General features: G+C 44.2%; 2 protein-coding genes across 3 annotated transcripts in view; one reads left to right on the top strand and one right to left on the bottom strand.

The window, feature by feature from the left end:
• Positions 1-2,093: 2,093 nt before the first annotated feature.
• On the bottom strand, positions 2,094-15,795 carry DUS3L (dihydrouridine synthase 3 like). Of its 2 annotated transcripts, none has more exons than XM_077268225.1 (14): positions 15,624-15,795; positions 14,848-14,925; positions 13,293-13,572; positions 11,818-12,381; positions 11,033-11,074; positions 10,457-10,609; positions 7,345-7,461; positions 6,518-6,583; positions 5,361-5,471; positions 4,111-4,207; positions 3,645-3,720; positions 2,872-3,060; positions 2,631-2,759; positions 2,094-2,244 (listed from the first exon to the last, which is right to left on the bottom strand). In XM_077268225.1, the coding sequence occupies exons 2-14, from the start codon at positions 14,922-14,924 to the stop codon at positions 2,172-2,174; spliced, it is 1,974 nt and encodes a 657-aa protein (XP_077124340.1). In that variant the 5' UTR covers position 14,925; positions 15,624-15,795; the 3' UTR covers positions 2,094-2,171. The 2 variants fall into 2 exon arrangements, with proteins under 2 accessions (XP_077124340.1, XP_077124341.1); XM_077268226.1 differs by lacking the exon at positions 15,624-15,795 and adding an exon at positions 15,588-15,609.
• A 53-nt stretch (positions 15,796-15,848) lies between these two features.
• PTTG1IP2 (PTTG1IP family member 2) overlaps positions 15,849-26,188 on the top strand; it is a 47,760-nt gene continuing 37,420 nt past the window's right edge. Inside the window, exon 1 of the mRNA XM_077268233.1 lies at positions 15,849-16,045. Within this exon, the coding sequence (XP_077124348.1) occupies positions 15,925-16,045 (121 nt within the window). The 5' untranslated portion in view covers positions 15,849-15,924. The remainder of the gene's footprint in view (positions 16,046-26,188) is intronic.

Here is a 26,188-nt window from a genome sequence, read left to right as displayed (position 1 = left end):
TACCCTTGGTAAAATAAAACAAATTGGAGCTGAAGTAAATTTTTTGTGAAAAAAAAGTTACCGTAAATGTTCAGGTTTTTTTTAAACATTCCAAAAATTCCTGTGAAACACCTGAGGGGTTAATAAACTTCTTGAATGTGGTTTTGCACACCTTGAGGGGTGCAGTTTTTAGAATGGTGTCACACTTGGGTATTTTCTATCATATAGACCCCTCAAAGTGACTTCAAATGAGATGTGGTCCCTAAAAAAAAAAATGGTGTTGTAAAAATGAGAAATTGCTGGTCAACTTTTAACCCTTATAACTCCCTAACAAAAAAAAAATGTTGGTTCCAAAATTGTGCTGATGTAAAGTAGACATGTGGGAAATGTTACTTATTAAGTATTTTATGTGACATATCTCTGTGATTTAACCCCTTCACCCCCGGAGCTTTTTCCGTTTTCGTTTTTCGCTACCCTCCTTCCCAGAGCCATAACTTTTTTATTTTTCTGTCAATTTGGCCATGTGAGGGCTTATTTTTTGCGGGACGAGTTGTACTTTTGAACGACATCATTGGTTTTAGCATGTCGTGTACTAGAAAACGGGAAAAAAATTCCAAGTGCAGTGAAATTGCAAAAAAAGTGCAATCCCACACTTGTTTTTTGCTTGCCTATTTTGCTAGGTTCACTAAATGCTAAAACTGACCTGCCATTATGATTCTCCAGGTCACTACGAGTTCATAGACACCTAACATGACTAGGTTATTTTTCACCTAAGTGGTGAAAAAAAATTCCAAACTTTGCAAAAAACAAAACAAAACAAAATTGCGCCATTTTCCGATACTCGTAGCGTCTCCATTTTTCGTGATCTGGGGTCAGGTGAGGGCTTATTTTTTGCGTGCCGAGCTGGCGTTTTTAATGATAGCATTTTGGTGTAGATACGTTCTTTTGATCGCCCGTTATTGCATTTTAATGCAATGTCGTGGCGACCAAAAAAACGTAAATCTGGCGTTTCAAATTTTTTTTCTCATTACGCCATTTAGCGATCAGGTTAATGCTTTTTTTTTATTGATAGATTGGGCGATTCTGAACGCGGCGATACCAAATATGTGTAGGTTGGGGGTTTTTTTTATTGATTTATTTTGATTGGGGCGAAAGGGGGGTGATTTAAACTTTTATATTTTTTTTATTTTTTTCACATTTTTAAAAACTTTTTTTTTTAACTTTTGCCATGCTTCTATAGCCTCCATGGGAGGCTAGAAGCAGGCACAGCCTGATTGGCTCTGCTATGCAGCAGTGATCATAAGATCGCTGCTACACAGCAGATTTGCAGGTGTGCTGTGAGCGCCGACCACAGGGGGGCGCTCACAGCCACCGGCAATCAGTAACCATAGAGGTCTCAAGGACCTCTATGGTTACAATGGAGGAGCATCGCCGACCCCCGATCATGTGACGGGGGTCGGCGATGCGCTCATATCCGGCCGCATGGCTGGATGCGGTAGTTAAATGCCGCTGTCTGCGTTTGACAGCGGCATTTAACTAGTTAATAGCGGCGGGTGATCGCGATTTCACCCGCCGCTATTGCGCGCACATGTCAGCTGTAAAAAACAGCTGACATGTCGCGACTTTGATGTGCGCTCACCGCCGGAGCCCACATCAAAGCGGGGGTCCCGACATGTGACGTACTATACCGTCACATGTCGGGAAGGGGTTAAGGGCATAAAAATTAAAAGTTGGAAAATTGCAACATTTTCAAAATGTTCGGTTTTTTTTTTATCAAATAAATTTTACCACTATCATAAAGTACAATATCTCACGAGAAAACAGTGTCAGAATCGCCAAGATCCGTTGAAGCGTTCCAGAGTTATAACTTCATAAAGGGACAGTGGTCACAATTGTAAAAATTGGCCCGGTAATTAACGTGCAAACCACCCTTGGGGGTAAAGGGGTTAATATTATTATTATACCTGCTACACATTGGGATAAGATCTTGCCGATGGAAATACCCCTTTAAAGCCCATGACAGGGGTCTGTTCCTGATTACCGGTAAAATGAGAAATAGCAGTTTCCAGTGTTTGTATGATGTAGACTCCCAATAACCAAAGTGAAGAACACGCTCCAGTAACACATTCTGAAGGATTTATTAAAAGAAAGCAATAAAATAATCTGTTCCATGCCGCTTCCGATAACACCTCTCACTTATAGGAATTGGCTTTGTGCTTCGGCAGGAACGTGAAATTAGGAGGAACGGGACCCAGAAACATTTCACTGCAAAAGAAAAAAATAAATAAACGGCACTGAGAAAGCGATCGATGGCGGACAACTCCACAGTAAACTCAACAGTGTCAAATGGCCATATTGATGGAAAAATATAAAAAAGGTATGGTTCTGGGAAAGAGGGGAGGAAAAAATGAAAACCAAAAAATGGCCATGGTGCGAAGAAGATGAAAAGAATTGTGAACCTGGAAAATGGTGACGCAAACAAAAATTTTTTTCCGTCAACATCTTGATTGCTTTTGAAAATGGCACTTCCGTTGCATCATTGTTTTTCATTACTTTACGGGTTAAAGCATTTCCTATTTTGACAGATCAGACTTCTACTGATGCGGCTGTGCTTGAATCTGCCTTTATTTTTTCCATTTAAACACATGTACCTGATCTTTATCCAGTCGTTTACATTCTGACTCGCCATTAACGTCTCCATGTAGTCTCTTCCCATATAGTATGGGGGTCTCTCGTTCAGCTTCTGAGGTATGCGTTCCAATAAACCAACCGGAATGTATCTGTGAAAGAGGATTGACAATGTGTGGATTCAGGAAAGTTCCACTTCCAAGAACTTGGGTCTGCCACCATAACGCCCAACACCAAACTTTTCTAAAATACCAAGCACATTACCTGCAGAGGAAGGACAGCCACTCGAGCAGGAACCTCCTGGTCCTCTCCACCCCCTGCGTGTCTGAGCCCCAGTGCTCGAACCCAAAGTTAGTAAAGTCTCGGAGGATGTCAAGTCGTTCTGATGAGGAGATGTCCCAGTGCCGCTGCTCTTTTATCTCCGTGAACAGCCAAGGCTTTACCAGAGCCCCCCTGCAATCAAGAAATGGAACATGAGAAAGTCATCAAGAAAAGCAATTATTCCAGAAGACGCAAGATATCAGGTGGAAACTGTTAAATCCGCATATGTCCAAGGGATCACAAGAACAGGGTGGCTGCAGAAATTAGGCCAGGAGGAGTTGTGTGGTCGTGATTCGACCCCTCTCAAAGGCTATGGCACTGAAAATATGAAATAGCCGTGGTGCACGGCCATCTTTCTCCGTGACATAGACTTTGACTGAAGCTGCTTCATTTGACCCCACAAGGCCTCTGTCTTGCAGCCGGGGGGGGATACAAGTTCCCTGTCCTGGGGATTAGCGGTCTAAAAATTATTCTTCTCTTATGGCTCAGAGATAATTTTTGGACTGTAAATTATCATTCTTCTCTTGTGGCTCGGTGATTATTTACGTAGACAGGAATAACACTTATAGGCCAAGCTGCAGAGGTTTCTACTATGGGACTTCATGACACTTAGCTCCCGGATTTACTTGAAATTTTACCAATGTCTTCCATATAAGAACCCCCTATATACTGGTCTTTATTCATAGTGACATCTCTGATCACCCCAGAATACTGACCTGGCCATCATGATCCCAGAAACACCAGTCTCCAATGCTAAATTTGCATCCTCAAACGAGAAGATATCGCCATTCCCTGCAAGAAAATGATTTATACCACAATTAATTGTACAAATAATCCGACTTACTGACGGCTGGCTCCACAAAACTCTCGATGTACACAATTTACGGATCCAGATTAAATATCGGAACATTAAATATCAAAACAATTATGTAATAAAAGTGGTTCAGAGTAATCAAGGACCGGTACAATACTCGTCCTGAATTCGGCCCCCAATATACACCGGCACCAGGGGAGTAACTGAAACTTGTGCAGCGTCTCTGGTTCCTCTGTTCTTCCTGCAATTCTGCTAATTGGAGGTTATCATTCACATTTCTCCAGCTTCCTGCAGATGTACTTTTGTAAATGCTGACAGGCCCTAGGTCGGAGATCACCGCTACAGAGCAATCAACTAGAATCACTCACCAAAAAAGGGCAGCGGGTCGGCGATTTCAGCGCATCGCTTAATATATTCCCAGTCGGCCAGTTTTGTGTATCTCTGTTCCCTGGATCTACCGTGCAGCTGAAATGAAATAACAGAAAATAATTATTAAAAAAACAAAAAAAGGAAAAAAAATCTGTTCTCACAACCTGGAATTACATATTTCCCGAATTTTTGTTTATAAGGAAATCTTTCCATTTTAACAATAGGGTCACATAGCTCTTTGTATCTTTCAATAGACCCGGAGCATCAGCAGCATTCAAGGGGTTAAACAATGGAGATCAATGGGTCCTGGGGTGTATAAAGGCCTTTGGCCCGCTCCTCATCACAAGCCCACACCAAAATGGGCTCATCATGATAAGGTAACTGCCTGTTTAAAGATTATGGACGCCTGCCTAAAATGTGAGTATTTGTTCCTGCACAACCGGATTCACACATCTGCGTTTTATGGACTACACAGGGAACGGCCATGGACCTCCTGGTCTTGAGACCCCCGGCCGGTCCTTGTACAGATCACAAAAAACAGAAGTGTGAATCTGGCCTAAAGTATTTTTTTCAGACAGAGTTTTAGTAAAAAAAAACAGTTAAAACTTTATGGCTTCTACATCCTCTTATCAGTTTACATAGACTGCAAAAATGAGTTACCAGTGAATCGGTCAGCGAGCTCATCTGATGGTTCCCGGATCTGTAACACCCGATCCCTTCTCTGAACTAATTTATGATCAAATCAAAAGATTAAATTTTGATCTTGTCATAAATTATACTATTAATAATGTCATTTTCTTGGGAACGCTAGTATTTATTACACCAGAAATTTTCAGGTTCATACACTATAGGAACTTGGAAAAGTTAATGGATGGATAAGAGCAGGGCGTTAAGATTTAAACAGGGCGAGTTCCTACACGTAAGGAAGGCATCCAGTGCCCTCAACAGCCCGTGATGAGGACGGAGTGTGAGAGATTAAAAAGAACAGAAAAAACATAGCTGCCCATTGCCAAAACCAGCACCACATCTGTCTACAGGTCGTGTGCGGTATTGCAGTTTAACCCTTTTCATTTCAATGGAGCTGTGCTGCAATACTGCACGCAACCTGAGGACAAGTGTGGCGCTGTTTTTGAAAGTAAGAAGCCAGGTTTTGTTTTCTTTTTAATTCATGGACAGCCCCTGTAAATTCATATACTATCTCTATAAGACCCCTTATACGTCTGATGCCGGGATGATAAAGAGGACTCACAGTGACCAGCGACACCCCCCAATCCCGCAGCTCCGGAATAAGTTTATGGGCCAGGTTGACTTTTTCTTGCACCCCGGTTCTGATCTTCACAGTGAGGGGAACATCCAGAACCTGCAAATATGTAAAAAAAAAAAATTAATACATTTTAATATATCATGGTAAGATTATCTACGCCCTTATATCATAGCACTTGAGAAACAAAACAATTTATTGACTACTGGCCATCTCTATTCATAGCCCTCAGCTCCTAATGAAGTGAATGTGATCTGAACTGCAGTACCTTAAAACAGCCACTAGATGGCGTATGGAGCTGTGATGTTCTTCCAGCAGTAGCAGGTGATCTGAGGACACTCGCTAACCTATTCACTCCGCACCACCCCTTTAACAGCCCATTAGCTGGATTGGTCAGTCACACTACAATAATCATCTCATCGTCAGGTAAAGCTGCTGATATGATGACCAGGATGACTGGGCAGGGTAAGGGGTTCACAGACTTTGAGGGTATGTTTCCACGGTCAGGAAACGCTGCTTTTTTGACGCTGCGCAGAGCTGCAGCGTCAAAAAAGCAGCGTCCAGATGTTCCAGCATAGTGGAGGGGATTTTATGAAATCCCGTCTCCACTATGCGTGGAAACCCGCACGCGGCGGCCCTGCGACTCCGGACATGCTGCGCGTCTTTTCAGATCGCAGCATGTCCGTACACCTTGCGGGGACGCAGCGTCCCCGCAAGGCATATCACAGGGCCCTATGGGACAGAGCGATCATCCCGGATGTGAAGAGTTAACACATCCGGCATGATCGCGTCCCATTAAGGGGGCGGGGCTTAGTGCCGAGCGGCTTCGCCGCCGGCCATCCTGAACGTGGAGACATAGCCTTAGTAATACAGTATATATCAGAAAGTAGAGGGGCAAGTGCAAGGGAATTTGGCTGCAGGATCTGACTACACAGAATTTCTTTGTAGTCTGTTACCATGGAGATACATAGTTATGCTTAGGAGCTGTAGCCACAGAACAGTAAAAAAAAAATTCTAGGTATTTTTTAATAAAATCATTTACAAAGTTGCTTCATTTTAGATCAACTGGAGCGATAAGAAATAATAAAAAAAAATTTCTAGAGTGCGTCCCTATACACACTGTACTTAGAATTCCACACACTCACCGAGTTCATTCCTCTTACGATTTGTTCAAATTTGTTCATTCTCGTCATTAATCCACATCCTCCACCCTTGTAATAAAAAAAGGTAGAAATATTTTCCATTTTAATTTCATCAGAAACAAAAAATCATTTCAAGTATTTCTATTAAGAAAAAAACAATTACAACCTAAAAACATCCACAAAATCCAAGATGAAGTGTAAGGGCTTGTTCACACGCAGACTTTTTTTTTTTCCTGGTTTTTTTTTTAGTGCACCGTTTTATAGTAGCAGCAAAATGAATGAGATTTATAAAAATCTCATTCACATGATGCATTTTTTTAATGGTTTTTTTTTTTCCTGTTAATAGCAGAGCGTCCATTCTTTAAGCATTTTTTTGCTGCGGTTTTTATTTTTACACATTCAATTGGATGCATAAAAAAAAAAAAATTGTACATAATATATGCGGAATTTCTTGAAACAACATTCTGCGGTTTTCATGCAGAAAAAAATTAAAACCGATGGAAAACAAAAAAAAACTTCTGGGATTGTTTTTTTGTGTATGGTTTTTATTTCCAAGATCTCTGCTTGCTGTCAGGAAATATATCGTACAGGCTCCTTTTTTTTTTGCTTTCCCTTAGGGTTTTTGATGGGAAGATTAATGAAGGCTGGTAGTAGCCTAAAGCGCGATGTGAGCAGAGCCTTACACCTAGAGGATGAAACCTGTTACAGAACCTCTGAGGGAATCAGAAGTTTTGGTGATCGGGGGGGTCCGCATCCCAACGTTTAGAAGTTTTGCAACTCCGGTTGCTCAGTTCCTACAGAGGATCCGTGGACACAAATCAGAGCCTCACCTTTTTATAGAACAAGTCGATCGGACACCCGACGTTAATATCCACAAAGTCGACCTCGATGGTTCTGTTCAGCAGCTCTGCACATTTGATCAGTGTGTCCGGGAAGGCGCCCTCTAGCTGAAGAAAAGAACGAAACTCGTAAATCAATGATTAACCCCTTCACCCCTGGGCAATAATCCGTTTGTCACTTTTTTTTCCTCCCCTTCTTTCAAGAGGCATAACTTTTTTATTTTAATTTATTTTTCCCTTGCCCAGCCTGAGGGCTTTTCTTCTTTTTTTTTTTTTTTGCGGGAACGAGCTGTACTTTTGATCATCATTCATTCTGGCACATAGTGTACTGTAAAAGGGGAAAAAAAAATTCTAAGAACAGTGAAATTGAAAAAAAAAAAAAAAAAAAAAAAATATGATGCCCTTCCACAATGTTTTTTCGGATTTTTTTTTTATTAATCTTGTTCACTATATGCTAAAACTGACCCGGCAATATGATTCCCCAGGTCAGTTACAAGTACACAGATACCAAATATGTATAGGTTTTTTTTGTTTTTTTAAGTAGTAAACAAAAAATCTGAAATTGGTAAAAAAAAATAAAAAAAAATTTGCTTTTGTTGCCAATTTCCGAGTCCTGTAATGTTCTCATTTTTTTCAGGATCTGGGGCTAGGTGATGGATTATTTTTTGCGCCCTGAGCTGATGTTTTTATTTATGCCATTATGGAGTAGATACAATGTTTTGATCGCCTTTTATTGGAATGTTGCGGTGACCAAAAATAAAAATTGCAATTCTGGAGACTTTTTTTCTCGTTACACCATTTACCAACCTGATAGATCGGTCCTTTCTGAGTGCAGCAATGTATGTGATTTTTTTAAATTATTTTTAATGGGGCAAAAAAAAGGGGTGACTTGAACGTTTGTGTTTTTATTTTTTTCTTTATTTAATCGTCCCCTTAGGGGACTTGAAGCTGCGATCGTCTGATCGCTTGTGTTATATACATAGCAGGGTTTCAGCTTTATACTTTTAGCCCCATTTCATGATTAAAATAAATGACCTATCCTTCAAATCAGATTCTTGAGTGACGTATATATATAACACAGGATCCACCATTCACAATAGGTGATGTCACAGCTCACCTCCTCCTCCCTTCACAATGACCATGGCACACGCTCATTAGATGATTCAATACAAAAGATACGGTCGGAGTTTGATCATTGTGGCTAATCTAAGTGTTCTGTTTCCTGAAACTACATGAAGTTAAACTTTTAAAAACGCCCCAGTGGCTGGTGGGAAAATTGCAAATTCGAAATAAAAATCAATTTTCTGATGATATATTCGCTACGACCAATATAATAAAAAAATGTTATAATACTTGTTAAACAATTACGTTTTTACATAAGTTTAAATTACGCCCCTCCCTTTCTTTTACCAATTAGAAAAGAGTTTAAAAGAAACAAACAAAAAAAAAAAAAACATTCAGAGCGTCTGTAAGGCTGGTTTCACACTTGCGTTTTGATCTGCAGCGTTTTTTAAAAAAACGCATGTGGTGAAAAAACGCATGTAAAGGCATGCAAACACTGCGTTTTTTAGACGCCAAAAAAAAACAACGCGGCAAAACGCGGCATTTTCCCGCGTTTACATGTGTTTTTTCCCGCGTTTGCGATTTTGAAACGCATGCTGAGAAGTGTGTGACAGCTGCCAATCATCAAAATCAACTAGAAGACACACTATTAATAGAATTAGCTAGGGTTAGGGTTAGGATCCCTAGGGTTAGGGGTAGCTTTTTATTAGAATGTCCTGGTCACCAGGTCACTGATAAGCCACCCCCCACCATCAAGGTGATAAAGGGATCCAAACCCTAACCCTACCCCTAACCCTAACACTACCCCTAACCCTAACCATAACCCTTGGGATCCTAACCCTAGGGATCCTAACCCTAACTGTAACCCTAACCCTAAACCTAGGGATCCTAACCCTAACCCTAAGGGTTAGGATCCTAACCCTAAGGGTTAGGGTTAGGATCCCTAGGGTTAGGGTTAGGATCCCTAGGGTTACTAGGGATCCTAACCTTAGGGTTAGGATCCCTAGTAACCCTAGGGTTAGGGTTAGGGTTTTCTTGTTTTTTCTTGTGTTTAGGGTTAGGGTTTTCTTGTTTTTTTCTTGTGTTTTCTTTTTTTTTACGGTAAAAACGCATGCGTTTTTAACGCAAGCAAACGCATGTGCTTAAAAACGCATGCGTTTACATAGACAGCAATGCATTTTTTTGCCGCGAATAAACGCATGCGTTTTTTTGCGGCAAAAAAACGTCGCTAGAAATTACTACATGTTGCATTTCTGCAAATGAACGCACGTGTCAAAAAACGCATGCGTTGCCGAAAACGCTTCAAAACGCACGCTAAAAAACGCATGCGTTTTTTAATGTTAAGTATAGGAAAAAAAACGAATGCGTTTAGCGCTAAAACGCTGCAGATCAAAACGCAAATGTGAAACCAGCCTAAAAGTTGCTCTGTACGGACCCTCTGAAAGTTTACTTATTTATTTTTATTCTCTTTATTTTCAAATTGGGAAAAGAAAGGGAGGGGGTGTCATTTAAATTTATGTAAAAACGTAATTGTTTAACAAGTATTCCAACGTAATTTTTAGCTCCCTTAAGGACAAAGAAAATTAATGATCACAGACTGAGCTTCATGGGAGTATAAAGATGGCGGTATGATCGTTTGGACTCATCAAAGCCCCAGATTGCAACCATTTAAAGGCGGCTTCAGAGATTGATAGCTGCTAGAGATGAGAGAATTGATTGACAGCACCCTGTGTTGCGTCTCACATGACGTCACGCCGGGTTTACTAATCAGAAGAGACATGGGAATGTAGGCAAGTAGTCGGAGGCTCGCCTGATTGATGTCCATGGGGTACTCTCTTGCCTGCTGCAATTCAATTCGCTCATCTTTAATAGTGGCATCGAAATGATTGAGCCACAGCGATCAGCGCTAGCTCCGATTACTGGTTTTAGAGGCAGGTATAACAGTCGGCCCCTGTAATCAATGTAGCGAGCGTAGCTCCTGAGCCAGCGAAACATCAGCTAGACAGGAGACTCGCCTACGCAAGGTGCGGCAACCACAAACCTGAACGCCGAACAGATCCTCAGTATGATGCCTTTTCATCAGCGCCCATTCTGACGGCTGGCCTTGAAGGAGGTTGGTGCATATGGCCATCTCTCCACACGTGATGTCCGCTCCGTACCGCTTGCATATTCTTCGAAATGGAAGATTCCCACACTTGTAGCAAAAAAAAAAAAAAAGAAGAAAATGATATATGTGATCTGGGAAACTGCCAAAAATTCAGCTTTCTACACAAAGTCCAGCGTTTACAGAAAATGAAAACCCATAAAGTTTTAATAACTGTATGAGGTCTGGACAGTCCGGGACTCCAGACCGGCAAGATCAGCGCTGGACATAGGCTGGTGCTGTTGGGACACGCAGCTCACGAAGGATTGCCTACACTGGAAGCCACTGGTGCAAACCCTCAGCTATGAGAAGTAAGATATGGGCCGCCTGTGTTAGCTGCAGGATGGAGACGAGATTTTGTAAAATCTACTCCTACACTTTGGTGGATTTGGGTTTTGTTTTGAAAGTGACATAAGTGTCAAAGTGATCTAATGTGTCCAAGAACAGAGTGAATAATGGAAACACAACACTTACCGTCGTTAGTGGAGCAAGGTACAATTTGCCTCGGAAATCAATCTGTACAGAAAAAAAATAAATAAATCAGCTATTCATGTTCTTTGGTTTAGGGATTTTTGGCATTTGAAAAAGGTTGTCCGGTGACACAAAGTTATCAGTTATCCACAGGATAGGCGATAACCTAGAGATCGATGGGAGTATGAGAGGGATGAGCGGCAGTGCACACGTTCAGCTTCTGCTCCATTTATTCCCTATGGGGCTGCTGATTGGTGCGGGTCCCACAAAGGGGAACTTTTACCCCATCGATCGAAAAGTTACCATCAATCCAAAGGATTCATTTAATTATACAACTCCTTTACAGGCTGACAAAACAGTATTGGGGTCATGTTTTGTCCTGTTATCAGTAGCACATGACCCCGCTTACAAGGGGCGACGTGCTGCCGACAACGAGGCATAAAAATCATCACAAACAGCGTTTTTGCTTGTGCTCCAAGCGACCGACAATCCTATGAACACTATTGGCTTTTCTAAATGGGCCATTAAAATAGGTAATTAATATCAAACTAGTGGGGGTCCGACTCACTGACAGACCCTCTGATCAGATGATGAAGGGGCTGTTTTACACCGGAAGCGACACATAATACTGGTGGATAGTATCACCAGCTCTTTCTCAATCATGTGAGTAGTAGAAAGCTTCGGGTATCACACAGAGCCAATGTGTGAAGTGCAGACAGACCCTCTAAATACCCTACATCCCACCACAAGTGCATTTATATAAGCTAGACCATTTTTGGGATTCTCACCGTTTTTTTCTCGCACGGCCTGAGTTTTATGATATCTTCATCTGTCACTGCTCCCATAGACACCCGCCTGGCCTCCATGGAGGCCTCCTGGGCGATCGGCTCAGTTTGACCCACTGCTCCCGCTGCAGGGTCTGCACACACATCATGGTCACCTCCTTTAGACGTGGCATCCTCCGGTGTGCCCACCTGGGACTCGGCCTTGAGCACAGTCTTCTTTTCTTCATTCTTGTTTTTTTGGGATTGGTTTAAAAGTTTCAGGTATCCCTCAGACTTCTCAAATAAAAACCTCTTCTTACGCAGCTGGATCTGCAGCTCTTTGCACAGATTATTCGTCACCAGCTCTTTTCCTTCCTGTTGTTCCACCAACTCCGGGTTTATTAGATTTTGGAAACTGTCACCCAAGTGAGATTTGGCGAAACGGCAGCTGACCCCGTAGGTGCATTTGCCGAAAGTCTCGTACAGATAACATTTGGGGCCGATATCTTCAAGCTTCCCGGACATATATTTCTCAATGCTGTGCAGAAATTTGCATTTGTCACCGAAGAAACATTTCCTGGGGCATTCCTGTTAGTGAAAGGAAAAGTGATTAATTAGGTGTACAGAAAATTTAAAGGGACCCAACATATTATTAATGGTATGCAAACTACAAGCAGCATAAATCAGAGCCTGGCCGGCTCTTGCCAGCACCAATGCAGGCAACTGAGAGGTATTATCCATCATGACAGACATGTCAATCACCTCTAGCAGCGCTGAGAAGAGCCGGCCATGGAAGTGGCAGTGTCGGACCAGTCTCGTTGAAAGTATTTGTCCCTAGCTGGACGTCTAAAGTAAATATTCTCTGACATGCTGGATCTGTTGACCTTTATGAAACATTGGGAATTAGCAAAATTATTCTACATTGCCTTTCAGCCTCCACTCGTTGCCCCGGCGTCACATTGTCGCTCCTTCTCCTGGCCCTAATGTCGCCTTGCCACCACCTCTCCTTGTCGACGGTGTCGCCTTGCTGCCCCCCCCCCCTCCATGTCGACGGCATCACCTTGCCAACCCCCCTCCCTGTCGACGGCGTCACCTTGCCGCCCCCCCTCCCTGTCGACGGCGTCACCTTGCCGCCCCCCCTCCCCGTTGTCGCCTTGCCTCCACCTCTCCTCAACGACGGCGTTGCCTTGCCGCACCTCTCTCCGGCGTCACGTTCCCGCACCTCTCTCTCTGGCGTCACGTTGCCGCATGCCTCTCCTCGCCCATGCATCAAATTGCTGCACCCCTGTCCCCGCCCAGGTGTCGCCTTGCCACAACCCTCTTCCCGCCTTGGCGTCACCTTGCCACAACCCCCGCAATTTCAAGTACACCATATTCTGCACAGGACTCTGAAAAACCTCCTGTCCTCACCCTAGAAAGTCTCCAATTTGCATATGGAAAGTTTATTCCATTAGACATTTGCTGCTTTTTGTGTCCATTTTTCAGCGTCTCTTCCATACCTGTATGATAGATGGACACAGCCGCTGCTGCTCTAGCTGGTGATACTTGACATAAGGACGACTCTTGTTCTGCCCTCTCGCCCTCTTCTGGTCTTGCTTGTTCTCTTCGACTTTCGTTCTTTGCTCATCCCGATTTCCTACAGCATCATCCAATTTAATTTTTTTTGCGTGAGGTTCGTCCACGGCATTGCTATTCACATCCTTGACCTCCTCCTCCTCAGTAACAAATGGCCCATCTGCGTGTATATGAGCGTGGAAGGCGTCCTTTGTTGTCAAAAACCTGCAGCAATAAAAGCACAAGACGACTAGATTATTCTTAATGTCACAAATATTATGTCTGAAATACTAAAGACACAACGCTCCTGTGCAAATCCTGAGGCCTCGATTAGACATCCATTTTTCAGTTTACATGGCTGTGGTGCACACAGTGCCGCTACAATCAAAAGGCCCATTAACGAGTGACGATCAGCTATGTACAAGTCGATCCACACTTGGAATTATAGGCCGCACTTAATTAGATCACTACTTCCACTTTCAGAACCGCTGTGATAACAAAAAAGCTTAAAGGGGTTGTCCACTACTTAACAACTCTTTATTAATAGTATAAAATAATAATAAAAAAAGACCTGGCCTGGCAGTGATCCTTCGATCTTAGCACAGCGCATTCTGCAGGTCACCAGACAATGTCAAGTGACCACTGCAGCCAGTCCGCATATGCTGATTGGCTGCAGCATATGCTGATTGGCTGCAGCATATGCTGATTGGCTGCAGCATATGCTGATTGGCTGCAGCATATGCTGATTGGCTGCAGCATATGCTGATTGGCTGCAGCATATGCTGATTGGCTGCAGCATATGCTGATTGGCTGCAGCATATGCTGATTGGCTGCAGCATATGCTGATTGGCTGCAGCATATGCTGATTGGCTGCAGCATATGCTGATTGGCTGCAGCATATGCTGATTGGCTGCAGCATATGCTGATTGGCTGCAGCATATGCTGATTGGCTGCAGCATATGCTGATTGGCTGCAGCATATGCTGATTGGCTGCAGCATATGCTGATTGGCTGCAGCATATGCTGATTGGCTGCAGCATATGCTGATTGGCTGCAGCATATGCTGATTGGCTGCAGCATATGCTGATTGGCTGCAGCATATGCTGATTGGCTGCAGCATATGCTGATTGGCTGCAGCATATGCTGATTGGCTGCAGCATATGCTGATTGGCTGCAGCATATGCTGATTGGCTGCAGCATATGCTGATTGGCTGCAGCATATGCTGATTGGCTGCAGCATATGCTGATTGGCTGCAGCGTATGCTGATTGGCTGCAGCATTCACTTCCATTAGAGTGGTAAAATGGTGTTTCCACCTTGATGACAAAGTATAAAGTTTTTTTTTGCTTTTTTTATTGTATGCTGCACCCTGGAGTCCAGTAGTGGACAAACCTCCTAATTACGATTAGTTGCTTTGGACAACAACTCCAGTTCTTGTCTGCACCACTTTCCATACAGGAGATCTACAGACATCAGTATAATTATACAAATATAACACTTACTGGGATTTAATAGCAGCGACTCCTCTGTCAGAATTCACATTTACTACACCGTCGCTCCGCTTGCCGTCATCTGCCATTCTGGAAAAAAACATTCGAATAATAATTTAAAAAAAATTAATTCAAGAGTAAAAATAAAAAATAAAAGAAAAAATAATATTTGTATCATAATTATAATAATAATTGCTCAAAGTACTAAAAAAGCTGTAGGTCTAAAAATTAAATTAACAATAATAATTAAAAAAATAAATAAATAAACCATATTCCTAAATTAAAAAGAAATAATTTAAAAAAAAGGGAGAAATCTGCAAAAGTCCGATTTCAAAAAATAAAATTAACTCATAATGCAAAACACCACAGAGAAGAAAAAAAAACTGAATTATCATTTTTCAGACATCCACCATCTACCTTAAAGAAAAAAAAAAGGAATCAAAAAACGACCAAAACGTTTTATGCACCCCAAAAATGCACCCATTGAAAAGAACAACTGGTCCTGCAGAAAAACAATCCCAGATATTAGGCAGAAAAATAAAAAAGGAAGAAAAAACAAAAGAGCAAAAATGATGATTGGCTGCAGGGTGAAAATAATAACTACAACTCTCATCATGCCAGGAGAGCTGCAGGACGCTAGGGCATGCTGAGAGTTACAGTTTCACAGCAGCAGACCATCACTAATCCATTCTGTAACATATAGGAACCACACTGCACTGAGTTGGGGAGACAAACACCCCCCATAACTGTACCCTGCACCCAGAAATCCCCATCACACGTGTCTCTACCCTGCCACTGCGCTGCTCTCTCCACGCTCGACCAGGGAAAGGAAATATTTCCTGTGCAACCTTGAGTACAATCCCCCATGCCCAGTATTGTGCGTCTTAATTTTAGTCCGTGCAGCAACAGAGGCAAAACAAAACGTTCCGCGGTGGAATGTTTGTGTCCCGATGCAGCAGCAGCTGTGGCAGGTGGAGTGTCACGTGGTGCAGCAGTGTGATCAGGAAGCAGCAGGCGCCGCCTCCCGGAAGTCAGGGGCAGTGATCGCGGCGCTGCGGAGTAGGACGGAGCCCTGATCACAGTCATCACATGACAGCCATGGAGGAGACGAGGATGCGGCATCTCTGTGCCCGGGGCGTGCTGCTCCTCCTCGGCCTGGCCATGGTGGCGACACAGACCAGTCCTCCAGTGCCAGCTCCCATCACCAGACGTAAGAGTACGGGGGAGGAAAACCGTAAGAAATGGTGGGATAATGCATTGATGTGCGCAGAGCTAGTGACTGAGGTTTACAATGCAGGAGTCTGTGTGTGTGTATGTATGTGTGTGTGTGTATATATATATATATATATATATATATATATATATATATATATATATACAGGTCCTTCTCAAAAAATTAGCATATAGTGTTAAATTTCATTATTTACCATAATGTAATGATTACAATTAAACTTTCATATATTATAGATTCATTATCCACCAACTGAAATTTGTCAGGTCTTTTATTGTTTTAATACTGATGATTTTGGCATACAACTCCTGATAACCCAAAAAACCTGTCTCAATAAATTAGCATATTTCAACCGTCCAATCAAATAAGTGTTTTTTAATAACAAACAAAAAAACCATCAAATAATAATGTTCAGTTATGCACTCAATACTTGGTCGGGAATCCTTTGGCAGAAATGACTGCTTCAATGCGGCGTGGCATGGAGGCAATCAGCCTGTGACACTGCTGAGATGTTATGGAGGCCCAGGATGCTTCAATAGCGGCCTTAAGCTCATCCAGAGTGTTGGGTCTTGCGTCTCTCAACTTTCTCTTCACAATATCCCACAGATTCTCTATGGGGTTCAGGTCAGGAGAGTTGGCAGGCCAATTGAGCACAGTAATACCATGGTCAGTAAACCATTTACCAGTGGTTTTGGCACTGTGAGCAGGTGCCAGGAAGCATGAAGTGCTCCAAAATCTCCTGATAGCTAGCTGCATTGACCCTGCCCTTGATGAAACACAGTGGACCAACACCAGCAGCTGACATGGCACCCCACACCATCACTGACTGTGGGTACTTGACACTGGACTTCAGGCATTTTGGCATTTCCTTCTCCCCAGTCTTCCTCCAGACTCTGGCACCTTGATTTCCGAATGACATGCAAAATTTGCTTTCATCAGAAAAAAGTACTTGGGACCACTTAGCAACAGTCCAGTGCTGCTTCTCTGTAGCCCAGGTCAGGCGCTTCTGCCGCTGTTTATGGTTCAAAAGTGGCTTTACCTGGGGAATGCGGCACCTGTAGCCCATTTCCTGCACACGCCTGTGCACGGTGGCTCTGGATGTTTCCACACCAGACTCAGTCCACTGCTTCCTCAGGTTCCCCAAGGTCTGGAATCGGTCCTTCTCCACAATCTTCCTCAGGGTCCGGTCACCTCTTCTCGTTGTACAGCGTTTTCTGCCACATTGTTTCCTTCCAACAGACTTACCATTGAGGTGCCTTGATACAGCAGTCTGGGAACAGCCTATTTGTTGAGAAATTTCTTTCTGGGTCTTACCCTCTTGCTTGAGGGTGTCAATGATGGCCTTCTTGACATCTGTCAGGTCGCTAGACTTAAGGTACCTTCACACGAAACGACTTTGTAACGATATCGCTAGCGATCCGTGACGTTGCAGCGTCCTCGCTAGCGATATCGTTTAGTTTGACACGCAGCAGCGATCAGGATCCTGCTGTGATGTCGCTGGTCGCTGAATAAAGTCCCGAACTTTATTTGGTCGTCCGATCGCCGTGTATCGTTGTGTTTGAAAGCAAAAGCAACGATACCAGCAATATTTTACACTGGTAACCAGGGTAAACATCGGGTTACCAAGCGCAGGGCCGCGCTTAGTAACCCGATGTTTACCCTGGTTACCAGCGTAAAAGTAAAAAAAACAAACAGTACATGCTCACCTGCGCGTCCCCCAGCGTCTGCTTCCTGACACTTACTGAGCGCCGGCCCTAAAGTGAAAGTGAAAGCACAGCGGTGACGTCACCGCTGTGCTGTTAGGGCCGGAGCTCAGTGTCAGGAAGCGGACGCCGGGGGACGCACAGGTGAGTATGTACTGTTTGTTTTTTTTACTTTTACGCTGGTAACCAGGGTAAACATCGGGTTACTAAGCGCGGCCCTGCGCTTAGCAACCCGATGTTTACCCTGGTTACCCGGGGACCTCGGCATCGTTGGTCGCTGGAGAGCGGTCTGTGTGACAGCTCCCCAGCGATCAAACAGCGACGCTGCAGCGATCGGCATCGTTGTCGCTATCGCTGCAGCGTCGCTTCGTGTGAAGGTACCTTTACCCATGATGGGGGTTTTGAGTAATGAACCAGGCAGGGAGTTTTTAAAAGCCTCAGGTATCTTTTGCATGTGTTTAGAGTTAATTAGTTGATTCAGAAGATTAGGGTAATAGGTCGTTTAGAGAACCTTTTCTTGATATGCTAATTTATTGAGACAGGTTTTTTGGGTTATCAGGAGTTGTAGGCCAAAATCATCAGTATTAAAACAATAAAAGACCTGACAAATTTCAGTTGGTGGATAATGAATCTATAATATATGAAAGTTTAATTGTAATCATTACATTATGGTAAATAATGAAATTTAACACTATATGCTAATTTTTTGAGAAGGACCTGTGTGTGTGTATGTATGTATGTATGTATGTATGTATGTATGTATGTATGTATGTATGTGTATGTATGTGTATATATATATATATATATATCTCTATCCTGTAGTGTGGGGGCGTTTGGCGCACTTGCCTGCGGGGGTGTTGGGCACATTTGCCTGTGGTGCGGGGGTGTTGGGCACATTTGCCTGTGGTGTGGGGGCGTTGGGCGCACTTGCCTGCGGGGGTGGGGGCGTTGGGCGCACTTGCCTGCGGGGGTGGGGGCGTTGGGCGCACTTGCCTGCGGGGGTGGGGGCGTTGGGCGCACTTGCCTGCGGGGGTGGGGGCGTTGGGCGCACTTGCCTGCGGGGGGTGGGGGCGTTGGGCGCACTTGCCTGCGGGGGTGGGGGCGTTGGGCGCACTTGCTGAAGCTGCCAAAGAACATTCTAAAAGCATAATTCCATAAGGAGTTGTGGAGATACTATATGTCCTAGCCATGCATCGTGTATATTTCCAAGACCTCCAGAACATGTCGAATGCCTTCCAGGGTCTCGCTCCATTCTAGCTCCTCAGGGAGGAGTTATACGTAGAATGGCCAGTAGCAACTAGTGATGAGCGAGTGTACTCGCTGCTCGGGTTTTCCAGAGCACGCTCGGGTGACCTCCAATTATTTGCTCGGAGATTTCATCTTCATCGGTACAGCTGGATAATTTACAGCTATTAGCCAGCTTGATTACATGTGGGGATTCTCTAGCAACCAGGCAACTCCATATGTACTCAGGCTGGCTAGTAGCTGTAAATCATTCAGCTGCCCCAATGAAAATTAAATCTCCAAGCAGTCATAAATACTTGGAGACCACCTGAGCGTGCTCGGGAAAACCCATGCAACGAGTACACTCCCTCATCACTAGTAGGAACCGGATATCAAAGATGTGTTTAGTCTCAACGCATAGCAGGTGCCCAGCTGGATCAGATGGCGGCAAAAACGCCTCCCTAGGACCGTCCATTTAAGAGTTATGAGTCCTCTTAGGTTTCGGAGTTTTCAGCTACTAGAGGCAAGGAGATGTGATTAGGTTCAGCCCAGAGGGCTGGAGTGGAGTAACCCAAAAGGGATAAAGGCTAGTGTAAGGTCATGTGGTCTTTCTTTGTTATGCATGCCGTCCACATCAAAAGGGGGTAATGTAACTAAGGCTGGGTTCAAATTGCGTTCTGGCAGTCCGTTAACGCTGCCATTGAGCTCTATTTCGGGCGCATCGCTAGCGCACGCCCACAATAGGCGTGCGCTAGCGATGTGCCCTCATTAAGTGACAGACCCTGGGACGCGGGCTGCAGCATTTCCAGGTCCGTCACCGCTAGCGCAGATAGAGCATCTGCTAGCTCTATCTGCGCTAGCGTGATGGCAAGTCGGCACTTGCGTTAACGCAGCCCGTTTAACGCATGTGTTGAACGGTCTGCATTAACGCAATGTGAACCTAGCCTTACTGTGAAGGACCTAGGAGCCAGCTGGCAGCCCATGCACCCTACGGCCCAGTCCACATATGGTCGAACATCAACCCGTTAATTGACATGATCCATCTGCTTATCGCTTTTGTCCTACTAGTATTGTATTTGCGTATCTGACCATTGTGTATGTGTAACCATAGTTTATTGTGTAGTGCTGTTTTCTCTCGGTCCATGAATCCACACGTTTTTATTCTCAGTGTAACATTCCATGCTACCGGGGTTAATTTTTGGCCCGATATAACCCCATTAACGAACCGGGTTTGTATCTAACGAGGAACTGGTGGCAGACCTACTGGGCTGGCAGCGCTCTGTTTCACTGTTAGTGAAAAGGGGACTGTCGGGGTTGTGAGTGAGTGTGGTGCCACGTCAGTGACTGCGTGGGCAACATGCTCTCCATCCCTGGGCCCGTGTGGACTGGGGGTGTCTGAAAGTGTGGAGACCGCTTTACATGAGCCATCTGGCATAATAGTGATGTCAGGTGGGGTGGCGAGGTGCGAGTTCATCACACAGAAATGTGTACTGCATGTAATACAGGTATTACGCGTACTGCCTGTAATACAGATTAGTGGTGTGGTAGTGTTTGCCCCCTTCCTGATTTCCTATTCTTTTGTGTGTTTCACACTTAAATGTATTTGGTGATCTGAAACATTTAAATATTGCACAAAGATAACACAAGTAACCACAGAATGCAGTTTATAAATTAAGATCTTTATTAAGGGATAAAAGAAATCTAAACCTATAAGGGCCCTATGTGGGGGAAAAAAAATTATTGCCCCCACCTTTTTAAAACACAAATTATCTGTGGTATATCACATCTTTGGGAAGCTGAGTTCAAATTCCGTAGCCACACTCAGACCTGATTACTGCCATACCTGTTCTCAATCAAGAAATCACTTACATAGGACCTGCCTGACAAAGTGAAGTAGACAAGAAGTTCCTCAAAAGCCAAATATCATGCCGCGATCCAAAGAAATTCTGGAACAAATGAGAAACTAAGTATTTGAGATCTAGCAGTCTGGAAAAGGTTATAAAGCTTTGGGACTCCAGCTATCCACAGTGAGAGCCATTGTCCACAAATGGTGAAAACATGAAACAGTGATGAATCTTCCTAGGAGTGGCCGGCTGACCAAAATTACACCAGGAGCGCAGAGACGACTCCTCCAAGAGGTCACACAAGACTCCACAACAGCATCCAAAGAACTGCAGACCTCACTTGCCTCAGTTAAGGTCAGTGTTCATGACTGCACCATAAGGCCATGTTCACACTTTCAGTATTTTGTCAGTATTTCACATCAGTATTTGTCAGCCAAAACCAGGAGTGGAACAATCAGAGGCAAAGTAGAATAGAAACACATCACCAATTCTGCATTTATCATCCACTCCTGGTTTTGGCTTACAAACACTGATGTGAAATACTGACCAAATACTGCTAGAGTGAATGTGGCCTAAGAAAGAGACTGAGCAAAAATGACCTGCATATCAGAGATACAAGACGAAACCCGCTGCTGAGCAATAAAAACATACTCGTCTCAGTTTTGCCAGAAAACATCTTGATGATCCCGAAGAATTTTGGGAGAAGGACTGACGAGACAAAAGATTAACTTTTTGGAAGGTTTATGTCCCATTACATCTGGCGTAGAAGTAACACAGAATTTCAGAAAAGGAATATCATACCAACAGTAAACTATGGTGGTGGTAGTGTGATGGTCTGGGACTGTTCTGCTGCTTCATAATGTGGAAGATTTGCTGTGGTAAATGGAAACATGAATTCTGCTGCCTACCAAAAATCATGAAGGAGAATGTCCGGCCATCTGTTCATGACTTCAAGCTGAAGCACACTTGGCTTATGCAGCAGAACAATGATCCAAAACACACCAAGTCCACTTCTGAATGGCTAAACAAAATTAAGACTTTGGAGTGGCCCCATCAAAGTCCTGACCTTAATCTGATCGAGATGTTGTGGCGTGACCTTAAAAAGGTGGTTCATGGTCGAAAAACCTCCAATGTGGCTGAATTACAACAATTCTGCAATGATGAGCGGCCAAAATTCCTCCAGAGCCTTGTAAAAGACTCATTGCCAGTTATCGCAAACGCTTGATTGCAGTTGTTGCTACTAAGGGCGCACCAACCAATTATTAAGATTAGGGGGCAATCACTTTCTCACACAGGGCCCTGTAGGTTTGGATTTCTTTTTCCATTAATAATAAAGACCTTCATTTATAAACTGCATTTTGTGAATACGTGTGTTTATCTTTGTCTAATATTTACATTTGTTTGGTGATCTGAAACATTTAAGTGTGACAAACATGCAAAAGAATAGGAAAACAGAAAGGGGGCAAACACTCACACAACTGTGTGTGCTGCCTGTAATATAGATATTATGTGGTTATATAAGGAGGAGGGGTGATGTCGGTCCGATGTTGGGATACTCTATAATTGTATACTCCTTTTGTGAAAGTTTTGTTGCCTATTTTTAAAATAAACCTTTTTAGCCAAACTCATAGAGTACAGTACTTATTTTAAAACAGCCATCCACTTTAAAAGTAGGTACATCCCTTCCCCTGTCTTTGTCTTGTCTTCCCCTTTTAATAGTTGTAGTTATGTTTGTGGATCTGTAATTCCATAGTCCCTTGCTCGGGACACAATTTAAACTTGGTTTTATAAGTTTCTGAATAAAAATCTATTGAAACTAAAAGTAGGTACATCGGCCTCATCAGGTGTAAAACTGAACTGTGCCCTTTCCAAATCTACTACAGACTCCGTGTTACCTCTAGAGCACAGGTATGCTGAACCTGGACAGATCCAGCCATCTGGCTGCTGCTGAGCTTCTTGGCAAGGACACTGGCAACCGCTGTTAAACTGTAGGGTGGCCAGTAACCTATGATAAGAGCATTCCTTTTAATAATGAAAACGGTTCATATTGTGAATCCAGTGACAGTTGTGCTTTAAACCATCATTGGGGACGAGGGATCTCATCCGGTGTCGATGGGGGACTAGGGATGTCATGCGGTGTCGATGGGGGACGAGGGATGTCATGCGGTGTCGATGAGGGATGTCATGCGGTATTAATGGGGGACGAGGCATGTCATCCAGTATTAAGGGGGGACGAGGGGTGTCATGCGGTATTAATGGGGGACAAGGGATGTCATGCGGTATTAATGGGGGACAAGGGATGTCATGCGGTATTCATGGGGGGCGAGGGATGTCATGCGGTATTCATGGGGGACGAGGGATGTCATCCGCTATTAATGGGGGACGAGGGATGTCATCCGCTATTAATGGGGGACGAGGGATGTCATCCGCTATTAATGGGGGACGAGGGAGGTCATCCGCTATTAATGGGGAACGAGGGAGGTCATCCGCTATTAATGGGGGACGAGGGAGGTCATCCGCTATTAATGGGGGACGAGGGATGTCATCCGCTATTAATGGGGGACGAGGGAGGTCATCCGCTCTTAATGGGGGACGAGGGATGTCATCCGCTATTAATGGGGGACGAGGGAGGTCATCCGCTATTAATGGGGGACGAGGGAGGTCATCCGCTATTAATGGGGGACGAGGGAGGTCATCCGCTCTTAATGGGGGACGAGGGAGGTCATCCGCTCTTAATGGGGGACGAGGGAGGTCATCCGCTATTAATGGGGGACGAGGGAGGTCATCCGCTATTAATGGGGGACGAGGGGGGTCATCCGCTATTAATGGGGGAAGAGGGGGGTCATCCGGTGTCAATGGGGGTCGAGGGGTGTCATGCGGTGTCAATGGGGGACGAGGGGTGTCATTATTAGCTGCAGCGCACGTTATACTGGAGGTGGGAAGGAGGTGTGCACATCGCTCCTCTGCGGTTCAGTTGTAGCATCAGACCCGGGCTCCGAGCCGGACCTGTGAATCGTGATTAATTGACCATAATGTCACCGCAGGTTCTTGTAGCTTAGGACATTGCACTGATCCCACAGGGCTAGCATTCAGTGCAGACTCTGCTTTGCCTGAGCAGGCGGCCCACCAGTAATGGGGGGCTGTCTGCATGTTCCCCACACTGCAGCATTGCTTTACAGTACATCTACAACCCCTGGCAAAAATCATGGAATCACCGGCCTTGGAGGATGTTCATTCAGTTGTTTAATTTTGTAGAGAAAAAGCAGATCACAGACATGGCACAAAACTAAAGTAATTTCAAATGGCAACTTTCTGGCTTTAATAAAAAATAAAACAAATCAAGAACAAAAAATGTGGTAGTCAGTAATGGTTACTTTTTTAACCAAGCATAGGGGAAAAATAGTGGAATTTTTTGTTCTTGATTTCTTTTAGTGTTTCTTAAAACCAGAAAGTTGCCATTTGAAATGACTTCAGTTTTGTGCCATGTCTGTGATCTGCTTTTTTTTTTCTACAAAATGAAACAACTGAATGAACATCCTCCAAGGCCGGTGATTCCATAATTTTTGCCAGGGGTTGTATAAGGGACTAATCCACAGAGGCAAATTTTGCACCAAATACTGCTGTGGAATTGCCAACCCCTTAGGCTGTGTTCACACTGAGCTTTTTTTTTTTTTTCTTTGGAGCGGAAATTAGGGTTGAGCGAAACGGATCGGTCATTTTCATAAGTCGCTGACTTTTGGCAAAGTCGGCGTCTCATGAAACCCGACCCGATCCCTGTGTGGGGTCGGCCACGCGGTACGCGAACTTGGCGCCAAAGTCGCGTTTCGTATGACGCGTTCAGCGCCATTATTGCAGCCAATGAAGGAGCGGCAGAGTGATGACATAGGTGTCAGGGGGCGTGCACAACTAATCGCCATTTTTTTTCGCTTGTATGTTGCAGCGATTTGGAAAGTGTAAAACCAGTCTTCCCGTGAGGGAGAGGGAGAGGGAGAGAGATCGGGAGAGGGAGAGAGAGATCGGGAGAGGGAGAGGGAGAGAGAGATCGGGAGAGGGAGAGGGAGAGAGAGATCGGGAGAGGGAGAGGGAGAGAGAGATCGGGAGAGGGAGAGGGAGAGAGAGATCGGGAGAGGGAGAGAGAGATCGGGAGAGGGAGAGAGAGATCGGGAGAGGGAGAGAGAGATCGGGAGAGGGAGAGAGAGATCGGGAGAGGGAGAGAGAGATCGGGAGAGGGAGAGAGAGATCGGGAGAGGGAGAGAGAGATCGGGAGAGGGAGAGAGAGATCGGGAGAGGGAGAGAGAGATCGGGAGAGGGAGAGAGAGATCGGGAGAGGGAGAGAGAGATCGGGAGAGGGAGAGAGAGATCGGGAGAGGGAGAGAGAGATCGGGAGAGGGAGAGAGAGATCGGGAGAGGGAGAGAGAGATCGGGAGAGGGAGAGAGAGATCGGGAGAGGGAGAGAGAGATCGGGAGAGGGAAAACACAATTTCTTCATTGGGTTTCGTGTTTCGGCCGATCCCCGACTTTTCACGGTGGTCGGCCGATTTCACTCGACTCGACTTTTAAGGCAGTCGGGTTTCGCGAAACCCGACTCGACCCTAAAAAAATAAAGGTCGCTCAACCCTAGCAGAAATGCCCAAATTTTTTTGAGGCTTTGGAGACTTTCAAGTCAGTTTCTGCTCTAAAATTTAAGTAAAAAGATTTTGTACCCATGCTCTTTATATTGAAATCAATGGTGAAAATCTGCAGTGTAAGTTGACACAATCCAGATACAAAATCTGCAGCCTCGATTTACCCCCACGATCCATTTAAACCACAAGCACACTAACTCAAATACCAAGGTCTCATTTTGGCTGATGATCACATGAGATTAATTAGCGTCGTTATATTAGTCCAGCTCCGAGGACCCGGGTGATCATAGGCCATCGGTCACATGGTGACATCTGATAAGTGGTGTTTTCTCAGCCATCAGTGGCCGATTGTAGATTTCCATAAAATCCGATAAAGATTTAGAACAAGGCTCCCTTCACCGCTAATGTCACGCTTGGCTAACTTTCATTTAGGCTTCATTTCTGTGTAATTTTACATTACGGCTCAAATTACTGTATCCCGTGCACCAGGGTAAAATTCTATTCCCTGGAAGTAAAATCAATGACAGCAAGCGGAGATCTTAAAAAGCAGAAATAAGGGATACAGATATAATGGAAACTCTTTTACTTTCACCAAACCCCCCCCCCCTAAAAATATTCCTTTCGGACCGCAGATCTAAGGACCCAAATTGACAGCTTCATAGAGATCTTTAAATCCGTATCAAACTGCAAAGTTTCTAAAATAAAAAAAAAAAGGAAATGAAAAAC

The sequence above is a fragment of the Ranitomeya variabilis genome, chromosome 6 (assembly GCF_051348905.1).
Source record: "Ranitomeya variabilis isolate aRanVar5 chromosome 6, aRanVar5.hap1, whole genome shotgun sequence".
Classification (NCBI taxonomy): domain Eukaryota; kingdom Metazoa; phylum Chordata; class Amphibia; order Anura; family Dendrobatidae; genus Ranitomeya; species Ranitomeya variabilis.
The sequence above is the reverse complement of the archived record's forward strand: the minus strand, read 5'-3'. Positions and strand labels throughout refer to the sequence as shown.